The sequence below is a fragment of the Eptesicus fuscus genome, chromosome 22 (genome assembly GCF_027574615.1).
Source record: "Eptesicus fuscus isolate TK198812 chromosome 22, DD_ASM_mEF_20220401, whole genome shotgun sequence".
Classification (NCBI taxonomy): Eukaryota; Metazoa; Chordata; class Mammalia; order Chiroptera; family Vespertilionidae; genus Eptesicus; species Eptesicus fuscus.
In genome coordinates this window covers 21,377,722-21,400,525 of record NC_072494.1, presented here as the reverse complement: position 1 = coordinate 21,400,525, position 22,804 = coordinate 21,377,722, and the positions used below count along the sequence as shown (strand labels likewise).

Sequence of the window (22,804 nt, the reverse complement as noted above, 5' to 3'; positions counted from 1 at the left end):
CTTGCCACCATATGTATTTTATCTAATTTAATATTGAGAACAACCCTTTGAAAGATGGGGCATGATGTTGTTTATTTATAGATGATGAAGCACAGGCTCAGAGAGGTAATGATTCCCACTTTACATAGTTAACGTTGAAGAACAGTAAGTGGGCCAGTTTGATTAAGCAAGACTGAATGCAGTGCATACAAAGAGAAGGATTCAGTTATAAAGATGTTTGGGGGCAGATCATGGAAAACTTTGAATGGAGATATCATCTATTCCACAGGGGTGTTGTGAGAATCAGGTGAGAGAAAGCTTGTAAAACATTTTGTAAACTGTGGAATGCTGAGCAAATAGGAATGCAGGTTGTGGCCACACCTTGTTGCAATGAGAAATAACAATGAGTGAATGATGACGTTCAAATCTGTAAGTATTAAGTAAAATTCAATCAGGGTGTCTTCTCCCCATTCTTCTTACTCATAGGCCCACAAAAGAATCTTGAACACAGCATGTCTTTTGTTTCTTCCCTCTCCCTCACCCCAACCACACACACACACACCTATATGTCTGGTTTGAAGAGAGCTCTCAGAATGAGAGATGATAATGATAATATGGCCAAGATGAGGAGGAAGAAAGGGATTGGAAAATCAAAGGCACCCAGCCGATCCCAGCTATTGTGTCCTCACACTTTGGAGTGAAATCCTAAAGATAATTTATTTGGTTATTTCTACTGTCAGACAGAAACTCAAAAATATTAGGATAAAATTACCGGCAGCCTACCTGCTAATTGTGTGTGTGTGAACTGACAGCTTCAATGCTTTTTAAATGCTTTGGGTGGGATGAGTCAGTTGAGGAGGTCCCTCAAGTATAAGCCAATGTAAGCCACCTGTGCTCTCCTTGCCCTTAGACTTCAGAAACATATGCCCAGGTGCCCTGAGCTGCTTGTCACCCCTCCCTCCATGCTCTCTCTTCTCAAATCTCTGGCTCCTCCTGTCTCATGCCTCTGCAGGGCCTATGCTGTTGAAAAGAAATATGTGAGCCACATATATGATTCAACTTTTCTAGTAGCCTCATTAAGGAGTAAAAAGAGATGGATGAAGCTAACCTTTATATATTTTATTTAACCCAATCATTTTTCTGTGTAATCAATATTTTAAAATTACTGATCAGATATTTTGTTACCTTTTTTTAATACTAAGTCTTCAAAATTCATCATGTGTTTTACACTTAGAGCACACATTTAAATTCTCACCCTCTACATGTGGCTGGTGGCTAGTGTGTTGGTAGCACGCTGCAGGCTAGGGCTCAGTCTTGGGGGATATCAGATTGCCACACCCTCTGTTCAATCCAGTACTCCCATATATGTGCATTTCATGTGAGCTTCCGTAAAAGAAATGATGGAACTGTAAAGATTCCACACTGTCATCTCAGTACTCAACTTGACTCCCATCCTCAAGGCAGAGTGACACTTGCAAGAGAGATCAAACTGCATCCTAATTGGTCAGGTGAGACCTGCCCTCTGCAGCCCCCAGTCTGAAGCATAACTGAGCTGACAGCCTTCACTCCCAAAAAAGAAGAGGCTTTAACCACAATCACAAACCACAGGCACACGGGCCTGGACCTCTATCTTAGCCCCAAACATGGCCATGGACACTTGCAAAGAATAAAGAAAAAAGGCTGTGGCCTCACCATCCAGCTTCAGGGTCATTTCATGCTGGAAAGAAAGGTGGAAACAAGGCCCAAGGGCAGGATTTTCAAAAGAAAGTGCATATCCCTCAGGACTTGTCCCCAGGGCGAACTCAGGGAGGAAGCAATCAAACAGACTGGGTTCTTGGGCATTTTCCTCTGGACCTGAGAGCAAATAGGATGTGACTTTAAGCAAATCATTCATTCTCAGTGCATGATAGGGACTTCCTCCAGGCTGAAATGGGGCCACCCAATCAACCAGGGACCTGCAGGGTGAATGGATGTCTCCAAACCCAATGCAGAGCAATGAATAGGGTGGTTGTGTCTCAAGGGACCTATGCTTTGCCTTGACCTTTCTCCAAGGAGATCAGGCTCAGTGCTGGAGCAAATGAGTGTGGCTGACAGGTCACAGCCATCTCCTGGTGGTCTGCAGCCCTTGGCCCTTCCTTGGCACTGCGCTGGTTGGCAGACTGCCTCTCCCCTCTGCTGCTCAGCTGAGCAGTCACAGTACTCGGTGGTACAGCTGCAGGCAATCCTGCACCCATCCCTTCTCCTTTTTTGTGGCTGCCTCCTTTGTGACTGCTACAGCATATGTTTTATTAAAAGGGAAAGAGGAGGGGAGACAAGAGGTTATGTACATGGGCATGCTCAAGAATCTTAAGATTGAAAATCTGCTCAATGTGAAATGCCTAAGGGCTTTGGTATTTTGCTGGCTCTAAGTAAACCCCAATAGGGACTTTTGGGTGGGGAAACAGGAAATGGAAGAAAAGCAGGGTTCTCTCTTAGGGGAGCCTGATTCTAAAAATATGAAAATATTTTCTCATGTTCTCTTGAAATCTGCCTGTTGTCCCTCAATGTCTTCATCCAGTTTTTGTAATATGGTGTTGATTAGCTCTTTGACCTTGAGTTCTGTTTTCCCAGAATGTATGACTTAGGCTCCAGAGTGGGTGGAAGGCTAGGTAAATTTCAATGCCTGATGAGATGTCCAACATTACAGTCCTCTGCCTGGCCCAAGGACAGCTTCCTCTAGGTCAGTATGTGCTTCAAATAATTAACCCAAGTGTATGGTCTTCCCATAATACAAGTGGGGAAGTGGCAAACCCCAGGGAATCACGCAAGCATGATGTTTCCAGGCTTTCAGCTTGTGCTGCCCTTAGCGTCCCTGTCAGCTAGAGTCCTTTCCCCACTTCTACCTCTTCAAACAAATCTCACCCCTGCGTAGCACAATGGTCCCTCCTTGCAATTCTGATAGCTCTCATTATCTGGACCAATCAATCTTAGATTAATTAGGTCAGCCTCTCAAATCTCTTTATTGAACTGCTGTTTAGAATGTATAGGGCCATTTATCTTTTCCCAGATGTAAGCCTGTTTTCCTAACTAGACTGTAAGATCATTGAGGGCAAAGGCAGGATATTATAAGACTTTTACCCCTCAAAGTTCAGGGCCAGAGGACAAGGTGTATGTCACTGCAACCTCCCATTCTTGTAGAGTTTAGGAAAAAAAATGAATCAGATCACAGGCATGAGATTAAGCCAGTCCTTAGGAGGAGTCAGGGAGCCCGAGATTGGTTTAGCAATGATGAGACCCACACCCCACCCCATAGGTTCCCTTAATTGCCCTGAGTAAGAGCAGTTGGTTCCTCTTCCCGTGTCCTTTGCCCTTGCTTTTCCAAAAAGGAGGCTAAAATCATTCTAGCTCTACTTCTTAGGGTAATCAAAGATTAATGAGACAATAAGGCATGTGAAGATTGATTAGATGAGCTCCCTACAATGCCCCCAACCCATTGGAAAAGGATGCCATTATAAAATGTAGACAAGGTCTTATTTAAGAGAAATACTTGAATTGCCAAAAATACACTGCACAGTGGGGAAAACAAACCATTAAACAGGAAACCTCGACTCTAAGCATCCCAGTCAGCAGAAAGTGCCCACATAGATGTCACAGTCCCTCCAGGTTACCTCTTGTTTGTGAGCAGGGGAGGGATTTTGGAGCACAGTCCTGTCCCCGGAGGGGATCTCTTTTATGTGAAGCTCCCCAGTGGCTAGCCTGGGGATCAGAAGGAGTTAATGACCAGGGTTGTTCTTTGCCCTCTGGCCTTGCTCAGTAAACAACCTGTTAGGAGGCCAGAAAGAAACACCCAGAGGATGATCTTTAAGGGCCAAATAGGAGAAAATGCTTCCATCCTTGAGAGTGGCCTAGTGCTAACAGAGCAGGAACCCTTCCCCCTCCCCAGCCATCCCCTTCTCTACTCCTGTTGTGCCCACACTGCAGCACACCTCATCCCATTCCAGGCAACAAGCTGGCCCCTTGTTTGGTGAGGAGGGAGAGGCCAGAGTCAGGGATGCTTCTGTCTTCTCCATGCTTGCAGCCCAGCTGTCAAACCCTTGAGGCAGCTTCCCTCCATAAGGGAAGACCCTGGTCTGACATTTGCTACCTTTTCCTCAAACATCTCACAGTATCCATGCTCTGCACCTACCCAAATCATATCCCTCCTCAAGAAGCAAAGCATGCATCTTTCCCCAAAGTAGCAGCAGCAGTGATATTGGTAAAAATCTAGGACCACTGTGGTAGCATTGCTTGGTCATGCCCCCAATGCTGCAAAGCATCTTATTCTGGCTGAGAGGGAACTCTGAGAGTCCTGCCTTAAACAAATAACATATGCACACTGTGTGAAGTCAAAAAAGAAAACACCAACTCCAGCATCCCTTTGCTGTTGCCTGATGTCATCAGACTGCCCCCCAGGGGATTCTGTGAAATACTTGAACTGCTTGGTTAATACTGGCATTGAGGCATTCTAGAGAGCCTGGTCAGAGAATATTACTTCCACATGCCCATGTCTGGAGAAGGACAGAGGCAGAAATACTTGACTGACAACATACCTTTTAATCTCCTGATTGGTCTATGCTGACATACTATTGTCCCTGCAGGAGAAGGCCCAGATTACCCAGCTATAAGCAGGCCTGTTTTAGTTGCTCCCCTTTTCACAAAACATTTCTTCCTGCTTAGGGCACTGGCTCCCCGGGATAGGAAGAGTGCACACACAGTTCTTTACAGAGGGGTCTGTTCAATCATGTTACAGTGCATTAGCTTGATTATTCGTTAATATTTGGCTTAGGTCTATATACCCTGGATAAATATGTACCAGGCATTGGGACTGCCTGGTGAGGAGGAAACTCCTCTGGGCTGGAACAGCAGCTCCCAAGTTCAAGCTCCTACTAGGAAGGAACCCTCAGTCTGGGGCCTGGGCAGCAAGCTGCACATGCATGGTTTTTCTGTTGGCAGCCCGCTTCCTGCATACAGCTGTGAGCACAGACACACACAGACACACACACACACACACACACACACACACACACACACACAGCATTAGACTGTGTACTCAGGTGATCACAGAACCAGGGAGAGAGATGGCTAGATAATGTTAGCACACCCCTCCTCCCAGTGTGCAGCCAGGCTCAACTCAATCAATGGGCTCCTGCCACCACCCTGGGGGAGACTATTTGCAGCCTATGGGGCTCACTCTTCAGAATTTTGTTTCTTAGCTGTGTGTGCATGGGAGGAAGAGACAGGACTCTACAGGCATGTCACTGAGCCTTATGAACATGTGAGTATAGATGTATCACATAGCATGACCTCAGCTCTTTGGGGTCCTTCTCAAACATAGTGAACCACGTACAGTCTCAGTTCAGCAGGCAGAAGTCCTCGGCATTTTCTGCAATTATGCAGCTCAGTTGAATTTTCTGAAGCTAATGGGAGTTGCACTAACTTTGAGGACTTAGCCCAGGCAAAAGCAATATAGGTCAGGCAGAGTGCCCAAGCGGGGTGTCAGTCATGCACACCAGGAAGCAGTAACAGGGCCATCTCTAGCTAAACCCCAAATTGTATTGCTCAGCTCCACCAGACAGAAACTACCAGATGGGGTCATTCCTTCTGCCTGCAACTGCCAGGCAACAAGGCAACAGGGTTGTAAGGGGATAAATGATCCCCTTACCAAGGAACATAACAGAAAGGGCAAGGAAAAGGGAACAGAGGAAAACCATCCAAACCCTGCACTGTTACCTTGGATCCTTGCAAGAGCCCTCCTGGCTGTATCAGCTGCTCCCCAAATGTCCACCGACTGGGAGGAGACTCCTAAAAGATTCCAGGTTTTTGTGCAACATCTCCAGTGGCAGCTTTCCAAAGTTTCTACTTCATGATTTCTTGTGGCTTTCTCATTTGGGGAAACCCGAATGCCTCTACTTCAGCATGTGAGAGGGAAAGGAAGTCTTTTTTCAAATTCTCTTGCTCTGGGCTTTGCCTCAGCCGCTGCCTCCGCTAGACCATTTGCAGGCTGCCTTCCGCTAAGCAGCCTGGATCCCCGGCACCCAAAGCAGGTTGGAAGTGGGTTTCAGCGCACTCGGGTGGGAGAGGGAAGGAAAGTGCAACACCAAACCTGGGGAGTCCCCTGTCCGTCCACCGAAGAGGAACCCAAGATCTCGCCTTCCTTGCAACTCTAAAGGGATTCACCCTATTGCTCTCTTCCCGAAATCACTGCCTGGCACAGGGGCAAAGCCCGTTCCGCCGGCTTCAGCGCTCGCTCTGCAGCCCGCAGACCTGTCCCTGAGCTCGCACCGCACGGCAGGTGCCCAAACCCGGGCCAGTGCGAACGGGATGCTCCGGCGCTGTGGAGGTGCTGCCCCAGCCGCCGCCAGCAGCTTCTGAGGCGGGCGTATTCCAGTCCGGGCTGCAGCCGCGAGCCCCAGCTCTGACTCCCGCTCCGCACCTAAGCAGTGTCACCTGCAGACTCAGACACCAGATGAGTGTCTTAAGATAACAATGCTGCCCGGCCTGCCTCTCTCTCTTTCTTATGCACGTAGGTTGGCAGCCAATGGGACACAGCGCCATCGTCCCCACGGGCGCCCATTGGCTGGCGGCTTGGCAGGGGGTGGGATCGGAGCCTCCCCGCTATCTCCTTTGGTCCGCGCCAGGCCGGGCACCAGCTCAGTTAACCCTCCCGGCCTAGCCGCAGGGACTTTTTGGTGTGGATAAGGAGGGCTTGGCTGGGAGTTGGAGAGTCTACCCAGGCTGAGGAATGGGGAGAAGCTTGGGAGCTAATTAGGTTTTCGTCTCATCTTCCTGAGTTACAATAACCATTTATCCCAGACCATTTTGTTTGCTTAACTAGAATTCCCAGAGATAGGGACCCATTTGAGTCATTCTCCTTCTAATTTGAGGTTTTATTCCGTTGTTTGTGTATTTTAGCCTCTTGGTCCTGAATTAATTAGAAATGAGCCCCCAAGTGAGAAATACTTAGGTCTCTCTCTCTTTTTCTCTCTCTCTCTTTCCCTCTCTCTCTGAGGGAGAGAGGGAGAGAGGGAGTGGGTGAGGGAGAGGGAGAGAGAGAGAGAGATCCAGGGAGAGCAGAAAGATAGGAGACACTTAGAAGAGTAGAGAGAGAGATTTAGACTTTGAACAGCTACTTATAAATCTAGAAACATTCTGCCCCCAAACCAGGATTGTGAAAAACTTCTTAGGCCAAATTAAGGGGGGTGGGGGTGGGCGATGCCCTGCTCCCAAAAGAGGGAATTGTTCTGCCTGCACTGTTTTCCTTCTGTGTGTCTCCTTTCACATCAGTGAGTGTAAGGAAGAGGGAATGTGAACTTCCACTTGGTTTTTAAAGGGAGACCAGAGATTCAGAACAGGACCAGCCTTGTTTCTGTGAAGCAGGTGGTGTAGCTGAGCCTGTGAATTGAGGGTGGGGGAGGGGAGAGAGAGCAAGAAAGAGGAAGAGAGAGAAAGAGAGAGAGAGAGAGAAGAGAGAGAGAGAGAGAGAGAGGAGAGAGAGAATATTAACTTTGAACCAAAGAGTGTGAAATATATCCCTGATATCCTAATGAGGAAGCAAAAGTGAATTACGTCCAGCTAACTAGCATACTACACTAAATATTGGCAAGAAAAGGGACACTAATAGTTGAAGAAAACTGCAGTTCAACAGAAGAGCTCAAGTTGGGGCTGGCAAAGGAATTTGGGGGTTTCACAGTAAGTCAATGTGGTGGGAGAAATATAGAGAGAATACACAGAGAGGGAGAGAAGTGTTTTGGTTTAGTTCCTTGAATGAAGAGCAACAGCAAAGATTATTTTATTTTTTTAAAAACTGGGAAAATAAAGGAATGCAGAGGCTTAATGATTGTCAAAGTAATATAAATCAGTTTTTAGCCAGAAAGAATCAAGGAACCAGATGTTCTGAATGAATGGGGGGAAATTAGAAATATTCCAAAAATACACAGCCTTAGTCCCAACGATCCATCCCTTTCACCTATATTCTCTCCTGTGCATCTTATACAGGTTTGAGTGTCCTTCTCCATCCTGTAGGTATTTGTTTGCCTAACCTACAAAATGTGTCAGAGAGAGGTGGTCCTAGAGGGTCCCCAGCTCTTGTACTGGATAAAATATCCAAGTGGACCAGTGAAAGGCTACATCTGTTGCTGTCCAACTGCTGAATTATTTACTCCTGTGCTTCTTGGAGACAGAGATCCCCTGAACTTGTCCCAGGAGCTAAGACATTATGTGCGGAAGCTCTCATAAAATTGGAGAAGGGAATGATTAAAGGGAAAGAGTAGTTGAACAAATTGTTGTCAATTTCAGTGGAAAGATAGTTAAATTTTCCAAGACCTCTAAGGAAGAAGGAAAGGGGGTGAAATTGGGAGACGAGAAAACAACTTGAAAAAAGAAAAACTTACTTGTACTTCCTTCTCTTATGGACTCCTAAGCCCTCTAAAAAATCTAATATGGTATAATATACATTATATTCCACATGTGTACAGTTTTATGATATTTTGCCTATACATGTATCCATTGGAACACTACCCACATCATTTCTGGCACTCAAAGAAGTTTGTCCTGCCTTTCTTAGTCAAAACCTCTCTCCCCATAGATAACCACTATTCTGATTTCCACCTTCAAAGATTAATGTTACCTCTCCTTGAATTTCATAAATATAGAATCTTGGACTATACACTTTTACTCTTATGGCCTGATTTCTTTCATTTATCATTATGTCCATGAGACTCATCCATGTAATTACATGTTTATTTTTATTATTGTGCTATATTTTGTTATATGACTATAATGACATGAATTTATCTCCAATTGATGCATATTTGGATTGTTTACATTTTTTGTCTAGTGAGCAAACCTGCTATAAATGTTCCTGTACATGTCTTTTGGTAGACACATGCAATCATTTATCCGGCATATATAGCTAAGAGTGTAAATCACTTAATTTGCTTTTGGCTACTAAAAGGGAACAAAATCTCACAAAGAAGATTCTGAAGCCTACATTCTTTTTGAAGTAATTGAATAAGGGGATAATGGTAAAAGTTATCATGTTGAGCACCAACTAAATGCCTCAAATGTGTCGGTTCCTATATATATATATAATCTCATTTCTTCTCACATCTATTCTAAAAAATTTGTATCATTATTTCTATTTTGCTAATAAGAATATCGAACACATTGTCTCAGGAAATGGCCCTTGGCTCCTAAAGTTGTGTGTGTGTGTGTGTGTGTGTGTGTGTAAGTCCTCCGCGAGAGGAGCTATGAGCAAAGGAAGTGATGGAAGGTCTCACTGCATAGAAGAATCTGGGTATTGGTCTGCATAGATGGGAAGATCTAGGGAACACAGAGTGGTGCATTCCAGGTAGACAAAATACATGAAAGCAAAAATGGGCTTTAATTTGATTGGGGTGTGTATGTGTGTTGTTGTGGGGAGGAGGGAAGGACAGTGTAGTAAGCAATAAATCTAAGAGAATAAATAGTATGAGATTTGGAAGAGTTTTAAATTTCTAAACCATGCTTGAACTTATTCCCATAGGGGGGAAAAACTTTATAATGGCATGATGAAAGCAAGTTTTCATGAAGATAACCTGGCAGCTGTGTGAAGAATAGGTTAATAGCAGAGGAAGCAGTTGGGAGCTATTATGAGTCAAGGAGCAAGGCCACTTCCTTGAATATAGGAAGATGGATCTCAGGAGAAAAGTCAGGATTGGGGATAACAGAACCTGAACCTGGTATTTTATAGTGTCTTAGTGAATATAAACACTTGCACTTAAAGTATCTCTAGCATATGTGATGGGCAGAGATCACTGACCGCATTTTATTGATGAGGACATTGAAGATAAGATTGATCCAGGCTCACCTACAAATAAGCAAATTATAGAGTTGAACTTGAATCCAGGTCTGTGGTTTCACTACATCGTGTTTGCTATACACAAAGGTAATGCTTGAGAAGCATACAAACTTCTCCTAGTCCCATTTAAACTTAAGACATTACACTGTACAGATGGACTGGTTTCTGTGAACTTCCAATTCTCCCCCATCTCTAGGTATTTAATTCCCTAAATGGAGGCCATGTGACATTGTATCCAAGTTTACAGGAATCCACTGCTCAGGCAAAATACTATCTCTTTTTATTTGTACAGTTTTCTTGCTCAGTCATTCCATAGAGAAAGGGGTATACAAAGGCCTAGACACCAAATTCCAACCACATATACATTTAAAAATGGCCATGTACTATTTTTCTTATAAATGTCAATAAGCATGTAAAAATAACTATAGATAAGCATAGAATACTAAATATCGATTTATCAGAAAATCAACCCCAAATGGTTCACTTGCATTTTCTAAAATGATTCAAGACACTTCAGAAAATTAGAGAGATTTCAAAATAATTGATTACATGCTACTCAAAAGCAGAGTAGATTTTTCCCCCCTAGTATCTGTCCATGCCTAGCCTAATGCCCAGCATATAATAGGTTTGCATGTTTACTGAATGAGTTATGATGACCCACAGAACCCAAAGATAATTCATGGGTGCTCTACCATAACCACATAGTGGAAAGAGCACTAAGGAAAAAATATTTGTTATCTCCACCCCTTCTTAGCAGATTGATCTTGGGTAGATGACCCAATTATTTCACTGGCCTCAATTTCCTCATGTATTAAACAAAAGACTGGATTAATAGATGATCTGGTAGTTTCTCACTATTTCTCACATTCTAGGAACAAGTGTGTTTTCCTGGTATTTACCCTAATTTTTCAGTGATAAATCTTGTATAACTAAGTTTAATATTACTTTTTATGCTAGTGAGAGTAGGGAAAAAGTATTATGGAGTCTTCCTCTACCTCACTACCTCCTTGGGGAGCAATGAAGATGAGAAAGAGTTTTAGAAAGGTCATTAGCTGATAAATCTGCTTTGCAGGAGTTTGCAATGCTACATGGTAATATACCTCTGGGTTAGTTCCCAGATACATCAGATTCAGACTTGCAATAAAGTTTTTCTTTTTCTTTTTTATGGTAATCATGGCTCATTTTCTCTATTCCCATCCATCAATTAGAGTAACTTTGTTAAATATATGGCAAAGCTTTTTTTTTTTTTTAAGGCCATGCATTCGCATATGCCAATAAATTGACACCAGGAAGAATAAGAGTGAAATTGTTTCTAAAATGGGGGGTCCTCTTTGAAGAGTGTGGTCCAATAAATTCCTAGGGAGTAAGAATTACCTATAACAGCCTTATATCACTAGTATTTAAGTCAGCATTGAATCAAGATGGTGGAGGGGCATACCATTCAAAAAATTGTTTGTTATCATGTGAAAGTTCCATTAGAGATCAGATTCCAGCACACATAAATGTCATTTTCTACCGCTGTTTATTGCTTAAGGTCATCACTCTAAGGCGATACTGCCCAGCACTAATGGAAACGTAAATGCGTTTTTGCTGTTATTGTTGCTTTTATCTGTTCAGTTCTGCTCTTTGATTGGACTGGGCTTGACTTGGCCCCTACCCACGGATATTCTTTTAGTCCTTTTCCATTTGTTCAGAGTGCTTTGAAACTTTAGTTTGTCTCTTTTTCTCCCAATTCCTCTCACTTTACTGGATTCTCTAAAATTAAAGGCTCAACATTTATTCCAGCACCCCCCCAAGTCATCTTTATTAGTATATTGGTTATAACAGATAACATTTATAACAGAAATGAAACCAAGAGGCAGAGAGAAGTTACAAATGAAAGTTCTGGTCTCCTGCTCACTGTGTGCAGTAGACTGGCTTTGCTCTTTGTTGTTCATATCTACCTCTCCATCTATATTTATCTGTATAACTAACATTTTCTTTAACTGTTTCTGCAAAGTTAGTGTTGAGTAAAAAATACACAGTGTGTTTATCCCAGCACCGGCTTATCCGGTATACAAGTCCAACTAGTGGTTTAAACAAGACAGAATGGGACCACCTATGTCCACAAAATAACTGGGGCTAACACCCCCCCACACACCTCCACCACTTGCTCTGAATAAGCACCTTAAGGCGTATGCGTGTTTGTGCCCTTCCCAGCCATCCGGATGATGTTGCTAGAGGGGAGATTTTAGACCCATTTCTAAAAATGCCTTGCTGGTAGTTAATGGCCAAGAGTGAGCTCCTCCTGAGGGAGGCAGAGGAGGAGAAAGGCTTGGGCACGGGCAGCCTGCTGGGGACGGATCTGCTCCCCTAGAATCCTAGGCTCCCTTCCTCCCCATGTCCTTCCTTCCCGTTTTCTCCCCTCCTACCCCCTCCTTTTCCCCTTCCCCGGATTAGCAGCTCTGAGAAACAAAGAACGCGGGCTCTCCAGGCATCAGCGCCCAAGCCCCGCGCTGCAAGCAGCCTCCGGTGGGGGAAACCTGGGCTCCCCCGCGGCGCGTCCCCTCCCGACCGCCCCCGCCTCCCGCGCGCGCCCGCTCGCGCCCTCCCCGCTCGCCTCGCGTCCTCCCCCACCTTCGCGGCGCTGGGAGGAAGGCGCCGGGCTCAAGATGGCTTTAGTCGGGCTCTGCGCCCTGCTCGCCTGCTGCTGGGGGCCGGCGGCGGTGCTGGCCACGGCAGTGGGCGACGCGGATCCCTCCAAGGAGCTGGAGTGCAAGCTCAAAAGCATCACGGTGTCGGCGCTGCCCTTCCTGCGCGAGAACGACCTGAGCATCATGCACAGCCCCTCGGCCTCCGAGCCCAAGCTCCTCTTCTCGGTGCGCAACGACTTCCCGGGAGAAATGGTCGTGGTGGACGACCTGGAGAACACGGAGCTGCCCTACTTCGTGCTGGGTGAGTCCCGGGGAACGTCGTGGCGGCCCGAGGCGCTGGCCGGGCACCCCCACCCCCCACATCGGCTCGCTCTACCCACCCACATGCCGGCGACCTCCCCTCCCCCACCCTCACCTCGCTGGATCCTCCCCCTACCAGGCGTTCTCCACACCCACTTGCAGGTTAGCGCCTCAGTGCACCTGGCTTCTTCCCACATCCTACCTGGACACTGGGCCCTCAACCTCCCTCAGCTGCCCTGACTCAAAGGAACAGGTTGCCAGTCTCTCAGAAACCTCTCCCCATCCCTGACCTCCCAGCTCTCATTCAGGAGCACATGGACAGCACTTGTGTGCTGCTACCAGCGCAGCCTTTCTCCGGACTCCCTGGCCACATGCTCAGTCCTTCCCTTCACACCCCTTGGATACCCACTCCACTCGCACATTTCCTGGGGGCGTAGGAGACAGACATCCCTTTGTCACCTTGCCAGGCATGTGCAGGCCACATTGCATTGGCTGGATCTCTGGTCTTCTTGAGAGCTCCTTTTCTGTCACCATGTACTGACTGACACTCTCTCTGGCCTTTCTTCAGAACACTCAAGTTTCCCATACCCCTGGTGTCCATCCTGGCACGTCCTACCTTCATACCTACATATATAACAGCCATGTCCACATCTCCATGCCACCTCACAAGTCCATGGATAAAGAAGTTATCCAGCTGAACTCCATTGATACTGGCATCCTCTTTGTTCTCCAGGACACCTTAGATAGGCCTAGGCCCTAGGCATTCCTGCACACCTGCCTCCCTGGGCAAGAGGCTTTTCCTTCCTTCCTTTGCTTGCTTGCCTGTTTACGTATCTCTCTTGGTACGTAATTTTCTTAGGCCATGAAACTCCTTCAGGTACTGGAAACTCTATCTCACTTCTAATCCCCAACCCCCTTTCCACTTCCAAGTTGCAAAGGTACCTTGCAGCACCTTTGCAGAGGTTCATGTGACTTCGTTTAACCAAAATTTCCCTCACTTTTCCATGCACACGTGTAGCTCTCACTCTGTGCACGTGTAGCTCTCTACTATGCAATCCATTTCTTTAGTGATGGTGTAAGTCATGCTTATTTTGCCCAGGAGAGAATTCAGAGATAACCACAAGTGAGTCTCTACATTCAAGAACAAATAATGCAAATGTCTAGGAGACTGTTTTAGCTACTTAATGCCCTACCAACTAGGGCTCACTTTGCAGGGACATGGCCTCCTAATGGCCACAGGTAGATTAGAGCTACACATGGAATGTTATTCAACATGTTCTCATGCTCTTTCTTCACAAGAGATATCTTCACACTGAACACATCAAGAAGTGGGTGAGTAAACCTTCACTTCCCACCCCTGTGGAAAAGCTATTTCTGAAATTGCCTGGCCTTTGAAAAGTTGGTTTACAGTTCCTAGAGTGCTGCTCAGGCAACCCCATTAAGAACACCTACGCTCTTGATGGCATTATTTATTTTTGCATTAAAAATGTACTTGTAACATAATGAGAACTAGGGACTGACTGGGAATAATGGAGACATTGTGGATATGCTGCTCATTACAGTGTACAATTGCTGGTTATTCAGTGGATGTAAATTTCATGCCAAAGTCCTGCTGATATGCAAGTACAATCTGTTCATCATAGTACATAAGAATGAGTATAGGGGGTTATGTGTTTATAAAGAGCCTGTTTTTTTTTTGCATCACATGCAGTGTTTACTGTGCTGAAAAGGGATATGAGTGGTACATGAAAAAAGGGAGATTAGCAAATATTCAAAATTCCACTTCCTTTTTTTTTTGCAGAATCCCAAAGCTAAGGCCTAAAGCTATGATGTGCCTATTAGGATCCAGTGTTCACAGCAAAAGCCCAGATGTTAAAGAATGGGTTTCCTGCACCTCTGTGCAAAGCTGCCCACTGCAGCACCCTGTTGAGTTGCTATGGTAACCTCTTGCAACTTGGCATTTATACACAGGAACAGGCGCTCTCTCTTACTTTAGAGCCAGATGCACTTACTAAATGCATTGATTGTCCACCACCCTCCCAGCCAATGGGGTGTGTTAGAACCAGAGATGAGCTGGTACCTGTTCCTTCTGGCCCAGTATTCCCAGGGGAGTTGGAGTGCATCAGCTTGAGTGGTTGGGCAAAGCTGGGCAGAAAGGGAGAGGAATCCAAATTCATGGAATGTAGACTCAAGTGTAGTTGCTTTTGAAGTTAACTTTTGTGGTCCTGGGTCCTACCACTTGTAGCCAATAGTAAGGGCTGTGGTAACTTAGATTTTGAGCCTTCCTTACTCGTATCTCTGGAACATAGTTTGCTTTTATCCCCTGGAAAAAAATCTGAATTAGTCAATCCTGGGAATTTATTGAGCATCTACTTGCTTGGGCACTATTAAGACACAGAAGTTAAAAAACTAAAAGATTCCCACCCTCAGGTGTTCTCCAGCCAGTGGAAACAGAAACTGAGAAGCTGTAAGAGCTGCAAGTTAGAACACCTGATTGTGTGGCATAGGAAAGTTGAGGAAGGAGATACTTGCATGATTAGATCAGACACCATGAAGACATGAGCTTGACTAGGGCCCTTAACCAAAATCAGATCCTTTGGCTTCCTTTCGTCTCCAGGATCAAGTTCTGCCACTTCAGTGAGGCAGACAAGGGTCTTCCAGCTGCAACCAGTTTCTCCAGCCTTATTCCTGCAAGCCAGCTATGGCCTTTCAGGACTCTCTCAAGACTTTGCACATGCTGTTCCTTCTGCCCAGAATGCTTTCCCTGCCTTCTCCACTTGGCAGTCAGTCATCCATTCTTCTTCTAAACCTGCACCCATGTCACATCTCTACGAAGCCTTTCCTACCCTCCAAAGCAGTCTTCGTCCACTTCTGTGCTCTATTCATGGACTAAAAAACACAGATGATCGGAATTAAAGGTAGATTTGATTTGGCTTGGCCTGGGATAAGGTGAAGCCATTTGACATCATGGCAAACAGCTGAGTAAACGATGTGGCGGGAGTGAAGGTGGGAATGGCGTGTGTATGGCGGGGATGGAGATCAGCCTGTGGTAGGAGAGTGGGGAGGGTGGCACCTGGCTCTGCGGAGTGGGGCGTGGTTCTCCACTTAGAACCAGGCAGCGAGGCTGATGACGCAGAACGTGGTGCAGCCGACTCCCAGCGGCCACTGCGGCATCGCCGTCGCCATCTTGCTTGTTGGATAATCCAGAGCGGGCAGCGGAAGGGGTGGCGGCGTCTCCTGTTGTTGGAGGTAAGGTTTGCGAATTGGTGCATGTGCGACTTTCAGTTGTGCGTTGTTTGGTTGCATAGTTTTAAAGTGTTTTGAATGTGAATGTTTTCAGTCGAGGCATGCCGTTCTTCTCACAAATACTGATTGCACCGTGACCGAGCCTCCTCTTTGCGGCAATTAACCTGGCCGGCCAGTCTAAGTGAGGTAATCTACACCTGTTTCCGCAGTGTTGTAAAACTCCCTACAGCATCACAAAAGAACTGTAATTTCGCGTTTAAAATATTTAGATACGTAAGCCCTCTGCCCCGCTCAGGAGAATGTAAAAAGTTTGTCAAGGTTCGGCAATGAAATTTTCCGCCGTCAACCTTAGTTTTGTATCTCGGCTTTCAAAACAGCGCTCATTCCCATGTTGGAGCCACGTTTGATTTGGAGACCACTGGCTAACCTGCAGGGTGGCTTCCACACGCGAGGGTGACTTCCTGTGCTGTGACAGGACATAACTTACCGTCTTACTACTGCTTGAAAGGGGCGCGCCTCCGCCTCAGACCCAACTACCGAGTGTGCGCATGCGTGAAGCTTAGTGAGGCAAGCTTTCTCCCTTGCCTTGGAGTTTAGCCTCAGCTGTCAGGGTTGTGATTGAAGAAGGTCCTCCTGAAGATAAATCAGCCAGCCCTCAGAGCTGTAGTGCGTTCCCACAAGGAAGGTGCCGTTGAAAGCGTCTGGAACAGTCCAGTGTGGTGGTTAAAAGAACAGGCTTTGAAGACAGATCCGGTGTCAACTCCTGGCTTTTCCACGTATTCCAGTGGAGGAGAAAAGGAATGATTCCGGAAGTTGAGTAACTTAGGGTCACATAGCTAACAGGTGATGGATCCATCACGCAAACTCAGGTCTGTTGGCATTTAAGGCTTTCTCTCAGTTACTGTTTTACATGCCTTAATTGGATAAAAGGAGTCCTGGCAATGGTTAGAACAGGGAACGCACACTCACCTCGTTTGGATAGAGGAGTCCTTTTGAATATCCTTGCCCACGGAGTGATATCTCACACAAACCTTAATGCAGCACAGGGTGAGCTTCATCGAAAAATATTTACCTAAGTTAGTCTACTTCCCTATGCAGAATAGGGGAGTTCTTATTTTATTTGCAGTTTCCACGTTTGGGTAGCCATGTTCCATGGTGTGTTGGCACCCGCAGTTGTGATATGTGGGTGAAGTCCACGTGTCCAGTGCTCTTCTTAGAAGGGCCCCATGGAAATGCAAACTGGGAACCCAGGGAGGATGCTCCACTGTCAAATGGAGTCATCCAGAAGTTGCTGTAGTTCTAGCTCCCTTCACAAGGCACTGACCTTGGAATTCCATGGCCTTGTGCTTGGAACCCACTGTCAGAGGCCAGTACAGTTGCAGAGGAGCAATTACTGGGCTTTCCGATTGGCTTTGAATGTAATATCAGAGTTTTACTTAGTGGTGAGCTTTAGCTTACCAGGAAGCATCCCTAACATTCCTTTTCACACATGTCTCCATTTGAAAGGAAACTTTACAGTTTGTTTATTTTCCCTTCTTTGTTCTCAGCTACAGTGAGCTGCCTAGATCAACAATACTGGTAAACAAATTTGTATAGAGTGCCAGCCCATCCAAGACATGGGAGGATGAATGGTAGCAATCTTCAGTGAGGGTCTGCAGAACTTAAAATCACTCATGCCTGCAGAATGCACTAATTCATAGTGTTAATATTTTACGGTTTCTCTACAGAAATGTAGATTTTTTACATCAAAGGAATTTTGAATGAGGGAGTGATGAATTTTACAATTCAGATGCTCTTCTGGATATACTGATATGGCTTAAATTCAAGTCATTGGAGTTTTTCAAGGAAAAATGAAATACAAGCTTAATTTCTTCATCTTTGGAGGGAAGATTAAGGGCCTGTTTTATAGAGCTTATATCTTCCTTCCTCCCTACTTCTCTCTCTGTTTTCCTTCCTCTCTTCCTCCCTCTCTTTTCCTTCTATCCTCCTTTCTTCCTTCCCTTCTTTTTAGGAATGTAATTAAACCAATCTTAGATTAAGGCCAGTTCACAAGAACAAAACTTGGCACCTTTTCAGCAAGAAAATGTCAAGTCTTTATTTCTTCCCCTTTACACCAAGTTCAAATATATGCACACAGATGGCAGAAAAATCACTATATTGAGGTTTAATCTCCCAGGACAAGTTAAGGCTTATGGTAATTTCTCATGTACCACAATTCAGCATCTATCACCCTGTTTTTATTACAAATATGTAATAGTCATTTTATTTTCTAATCACAGACAGTTTAAAACTGAGAAAAAAACAAAAGTGCCTCTATTGATCCCTAGGTTCCCAAAATTTCGAAATTTGGAAAAAGTAAATTGTTGCCAATGGTGATCTAAATTGACATGACAACTTTTGTAAACAATTTGGCGTTGTAAATAAAGTTGAAACGTGTATACCTTATAACTCAGCAATTCCACTTCTAGGTGTTTATTGTACTGGAATTCTTACATGTGTACACAAGAATATTTGTAGCAACATTGTTGGTCACAGCAAAACCTGGAAACAACCTAATGTCCATTAACAGGAATCTGGACATTTACATGGTGTTACTGTCATCCAATGAAACATCATTCAGCCATGAAAATAAATGAGCTGTAGCCACATATACCAACATGGATACATCTCACACTCTGTCATGGTAAATGAGGATAAGCTACTAGCTGAAAAATACATACAGTACAATTTCATTTATATAAAATTCAAAACAAGATATTGTTCAAGGACATCCAAACGTGGCAAAGTTTTTATGAAGAGCAAGGAAGCAAGAAATGCAAAATAAAGGATGGTATTATGTGTGGTGGAAATGGAAGATGATGTGAATGGAGGGAAAGAAGGACTTCAAACATTCTGGCAGTTACTTGGTTTTGCTTTTTTTAAAAAACATTTTTATAAGTTTCAGATTTACAGAAAAATTACAAAGATAGTACAGAGTTCCCATAGACCCCAAATCCAGTTTCTCCCTTTATAAACATTTTACATTTAGTATGATACATTTGTTACAATTAAAGAACCAATATTGATATATTATGAATAATTAAGTCCATGCTTTATTCAGATTTCCTTAGTTTTTACCAGATATCCTTTAAATATATATACATACATATCCTATATAATAAAAGACTAATATGCAAATTGACCGAACAGCGGAATGACCGGCTGTTATGATGTGTACTGACCACCAGGGGGCAGACGCTCAATGCAGGCACTGTCCCCTGGAGGTCAGTGTGCTTCCACAGGGGGAGCACTGCTCAGCCAGAAGCTGGGCTCGTGGCTGGCGAGCACCGCAGAGGTGGCGGCATCCTCTCCTGCCTCGGCAGCAGCGCTCAAGATGTCTGTGGGGAGTGGGCCTAAGCTGTCCGTTGGACATCCCCTGAGGGCTCCTGTACTGCGAGAGGGTGCAGGCTGGGATGAGGGACTGCCCCCCCCCCGCCCCCTGCGAGTGCATGATTTTTGTGCACTGGGCCTCTAGTACATATATATATATGTTGATTTCAGAGAGGAAGGGAGAGAGAGAAAAATCAATGATGAGAGAGAATCATTGATCAGCTGCCTCCTGCACGCCCGCTACTGGGTATCAAGCCTGCATCCCGGGCATGTGCCCCTGATCAGAATTGAACCCAGGACCCTTCATTCTGCAGGCCGACACTCTATCCACTGAGCCAAACCAGCTAGGGCTACCCGATACCTTTTTTTGTTGTTGTTCCAAAATCCCATCTAGTATACCACATTAGTTGGTCATCACCTCTCCTTAGGGGTGACTTGCCTGTGACAGTTTCTCAGAATTGGTTTAATGACCTTGACAGTTTTGAGGAGTCCTGGTCAGGTATTAAAGTCACTTTTTCCCCTTATGTCCACACTGTACTTTTTGAAGGACATTATTATGTGTAGTCCATACCAAAGGAATGGGGAGTTAAGGTCTACCTCTTTAAAAAAGTATCTACATAACTTATATTGAATTATTCTACATGAGAGAATTGTCTTTTATCTCCCACTAATCTATACTAATCTTATCTAATAAAGAGGGAATATTCTAATTGACCATCACTCCATCACAAAGATGGCTGCACCCACAGCTGAGGCCAAGTTCCCATAAGGAGCCTTAACGAGCAATCAGCAGGGACCTGAGGCTACACCCCTTGCCCGACAGGGCTTGATAAGGGTGGGACTGGCTGGGTCTGGATCTAGCCCAATTGGGGGGGGAGGGCGCGGCCTGGTCTAGGTCTCACGTGATTTTTGAGGTGCATGTGGGTGGGCGGGGACTTGACTCTGGGTCCCATGGGGAGCCCCAGACTCTGACAGGAGGAAGGTTTTCATATACATTTCACTAATTTTCTTTAATCTCTGACACTTCTATTATAGAGAAAGGGCAAATAGCAATATTAAATTATTTCCTCTAATTAATCCCCTTTTAATGTGCACAAATTTCATGCACCGGGTCACTAGTAAAAGTATAACATGCTAATTAGACCAGACAACCAAATGACTTTCCGATGTCCTTCCCGACAAAGCCGCAGTGGTGGAGGCCGAGGCAGAGGCGGTTAGGGGTGATCAGGCAGACAGTGGAGCAGTTAGGGGTGGTCAGGCCAACAGGGGAGCATTTAGGGACTATCAGGCCGGCAGGGGAGCAGTTAGGGGGCGATCAGGTTGGCAGGAGAGCAGTTAGGGGGCAATCAGGTAGGCAGGCGAGTGGTTAGGAGCCAGTAGTCCCAGATTGCGAGAGCGATGTCTAAACTGGCACTTGGACATCCCCTGAGCCATTTATTTTCATGTAAATTTTCAAAGAACTTTGTCTAGTTCTAAAAAAAAAAAAAAGTCAACAAAGAAACAAAAATAAACAACAAAAAAGAAAGAATAACAAAAACTGGTGGTATTTTATTCAAATCCTGTTAAAATTTTAAATTAAGGAATAATTTAATTCTTATGATATTTAGTTTTTCTGTTTAAGAAGCTAGTTGAAGTCTTTTAGTCTGCCTTTTAGTAGAGTTTTAAAGGAATATATTTTCTCATGCAGTGCTTTTATTATTTATTGCTAGATTTAATTTTAGGTATTTTATTTTTTGTGATATTGTAAAAGGAGTATATTCTTTTTATAGATATATTCTAAATGATTACGATTTGTGTATATGAAAGCTGTTGATGTTTGTGTCTTAATTTTCAAACCTGCTGCCTACTGAGTTCTCTAGCTCTCAGGATGCTTCAGTTGGTGCTCTTGGATATTTTAGTTATGCAGACATATCATATGCAAATACTGATCATTTTATATCTTCCTCTCAAGTGTTTATACTTCTAATTTTATTCTCTTGTCTAATTGCACTGGTAGTAACTCCAGTACCATGTCAAATATGAATATGATAACGTGGGTTATTGTATTTTCCTGACTTTAATGGTAACAAATCTGCTGTTTTGATATTACGATAATGGAGTTTGGGTTAAAAGAGATAAAAAATGTAGTTTTAAATAAGAATTTAGTGTTCTTTATTACCCAAAATTATTTTTTAATTAAAATAGTTTTCAGTATTTATAATCATATTTATATTTCTTAAAAGGATGACTTGTATAAGTAGATTTTCTAGTATTGAACTTTGCATTCCTGAAACAACCCTCACTAGGTAAATGATGCATTATTTCTGTAATATGCTGTTGGATTCTGTTTTATTATTAATGATACTTTGCATCAATATTTCTATGTGAAGTAGCCTTATTTTGTGTGTGTGTGTGTGTGTGTGTGTGTGTGTGTGTGTGTGTGTATCTGTGTGGGTATCTTTGTCAGGATTTGGTATTAATTTTACATTTACTTCCTAAAAATAATTTTAAAGTTTTCCTTCTTTGTTTGCTCTAGATAATTAAAATAGCATTGAAATTACCTACAGAGTCTGTAATCTTAGCCACTGCACTACCCACTTTGGTGAATGGAATGGCTGAATTCAGAACTAATTCCTTAATAAGTAATGAGCTACTAAATCAGACAGGATCATAAGAAATTCTTTCCAGAGAAAATCGTCTACATTGAGATTAAAGGATAATGGGATTTAGTTGGGTAAGCATGGGGGTTCAGAGTTTTGGGGATAAATTATGAGCTCTAGCCTAAGGAAGCAGGGAGTAGAAGGCATAAAAACCAAAATGTGTGAAAGGATGTGAGAAATAGTCAAGCATTTACACTTTGCTTAAGACCTTGCCTCATACTTTACCTTAAAAATAGAAACTGGCAGACATAATTCGTACACACCCTCAACTTCCAAACTTGTAGACCTACCTCCACATTCATTCTTACCTTTTCATCTCCAACTGCCAATATTTTATAAAATTCAATAATACTATATTCAAAATAGTATTATTTCAATATACAATCAATATGTAATTATTAATGAGACATTTTAAATTCTTTTTGTTCTGTCTTCTAAATCTAGGGTGTATTTTATACCTACAGTGCATCTCAGTTGACTAGCCACATTTCAAGTGTTCAGTAAGCCACATGTGGCTGCTGGCTACTGTATTGGCGAGCACAGATAGGTAATTATAAAGAAACTTACCAGTTTGATTCCTGGTTGGGGCACATGCTTGGGTTGTGGGCTCAATCCCCAGTAGGGGGCATGCAGGAGGCAGCTGATAGATGTTTCTCTCCCACTCCTTCTCCCTCTCTCTCTAAAATCAATAAAAATATATTTAAAAAAGGAACTTCTCTGTGCTTTGAAACTACAACTAACACTCAAACAGTTTAAAATCACTTGTGGCAACTTGCCTAATT

General features: G+C 44.0%; 1 protein-coding gene across 2 annotated transcripts in view; it reads left to right on the top strand.

The window, feature by feature from the left end:
* Nucleotides 1–12,486: 12,486 nt before the first annotated feature.
* ASTN1 (astrotactin 1) overlaps nt 12,487–22,804 on the top strand; it is a 267,479-nt gene continuing 257,161 nt past the window's right edge. For both annotated transcript variants that reach the window (XM_008145884.3, XM_028152060.2), the window contains exon 1: nt 12,487–12,769. In XM_008145884.3, coding sequence (XP_008144106.2) covers nt 12,487–12,769 — 283 coding nt within the window. The remainder of the gene's footprint in view (nt 12,770–22,804) is intronic.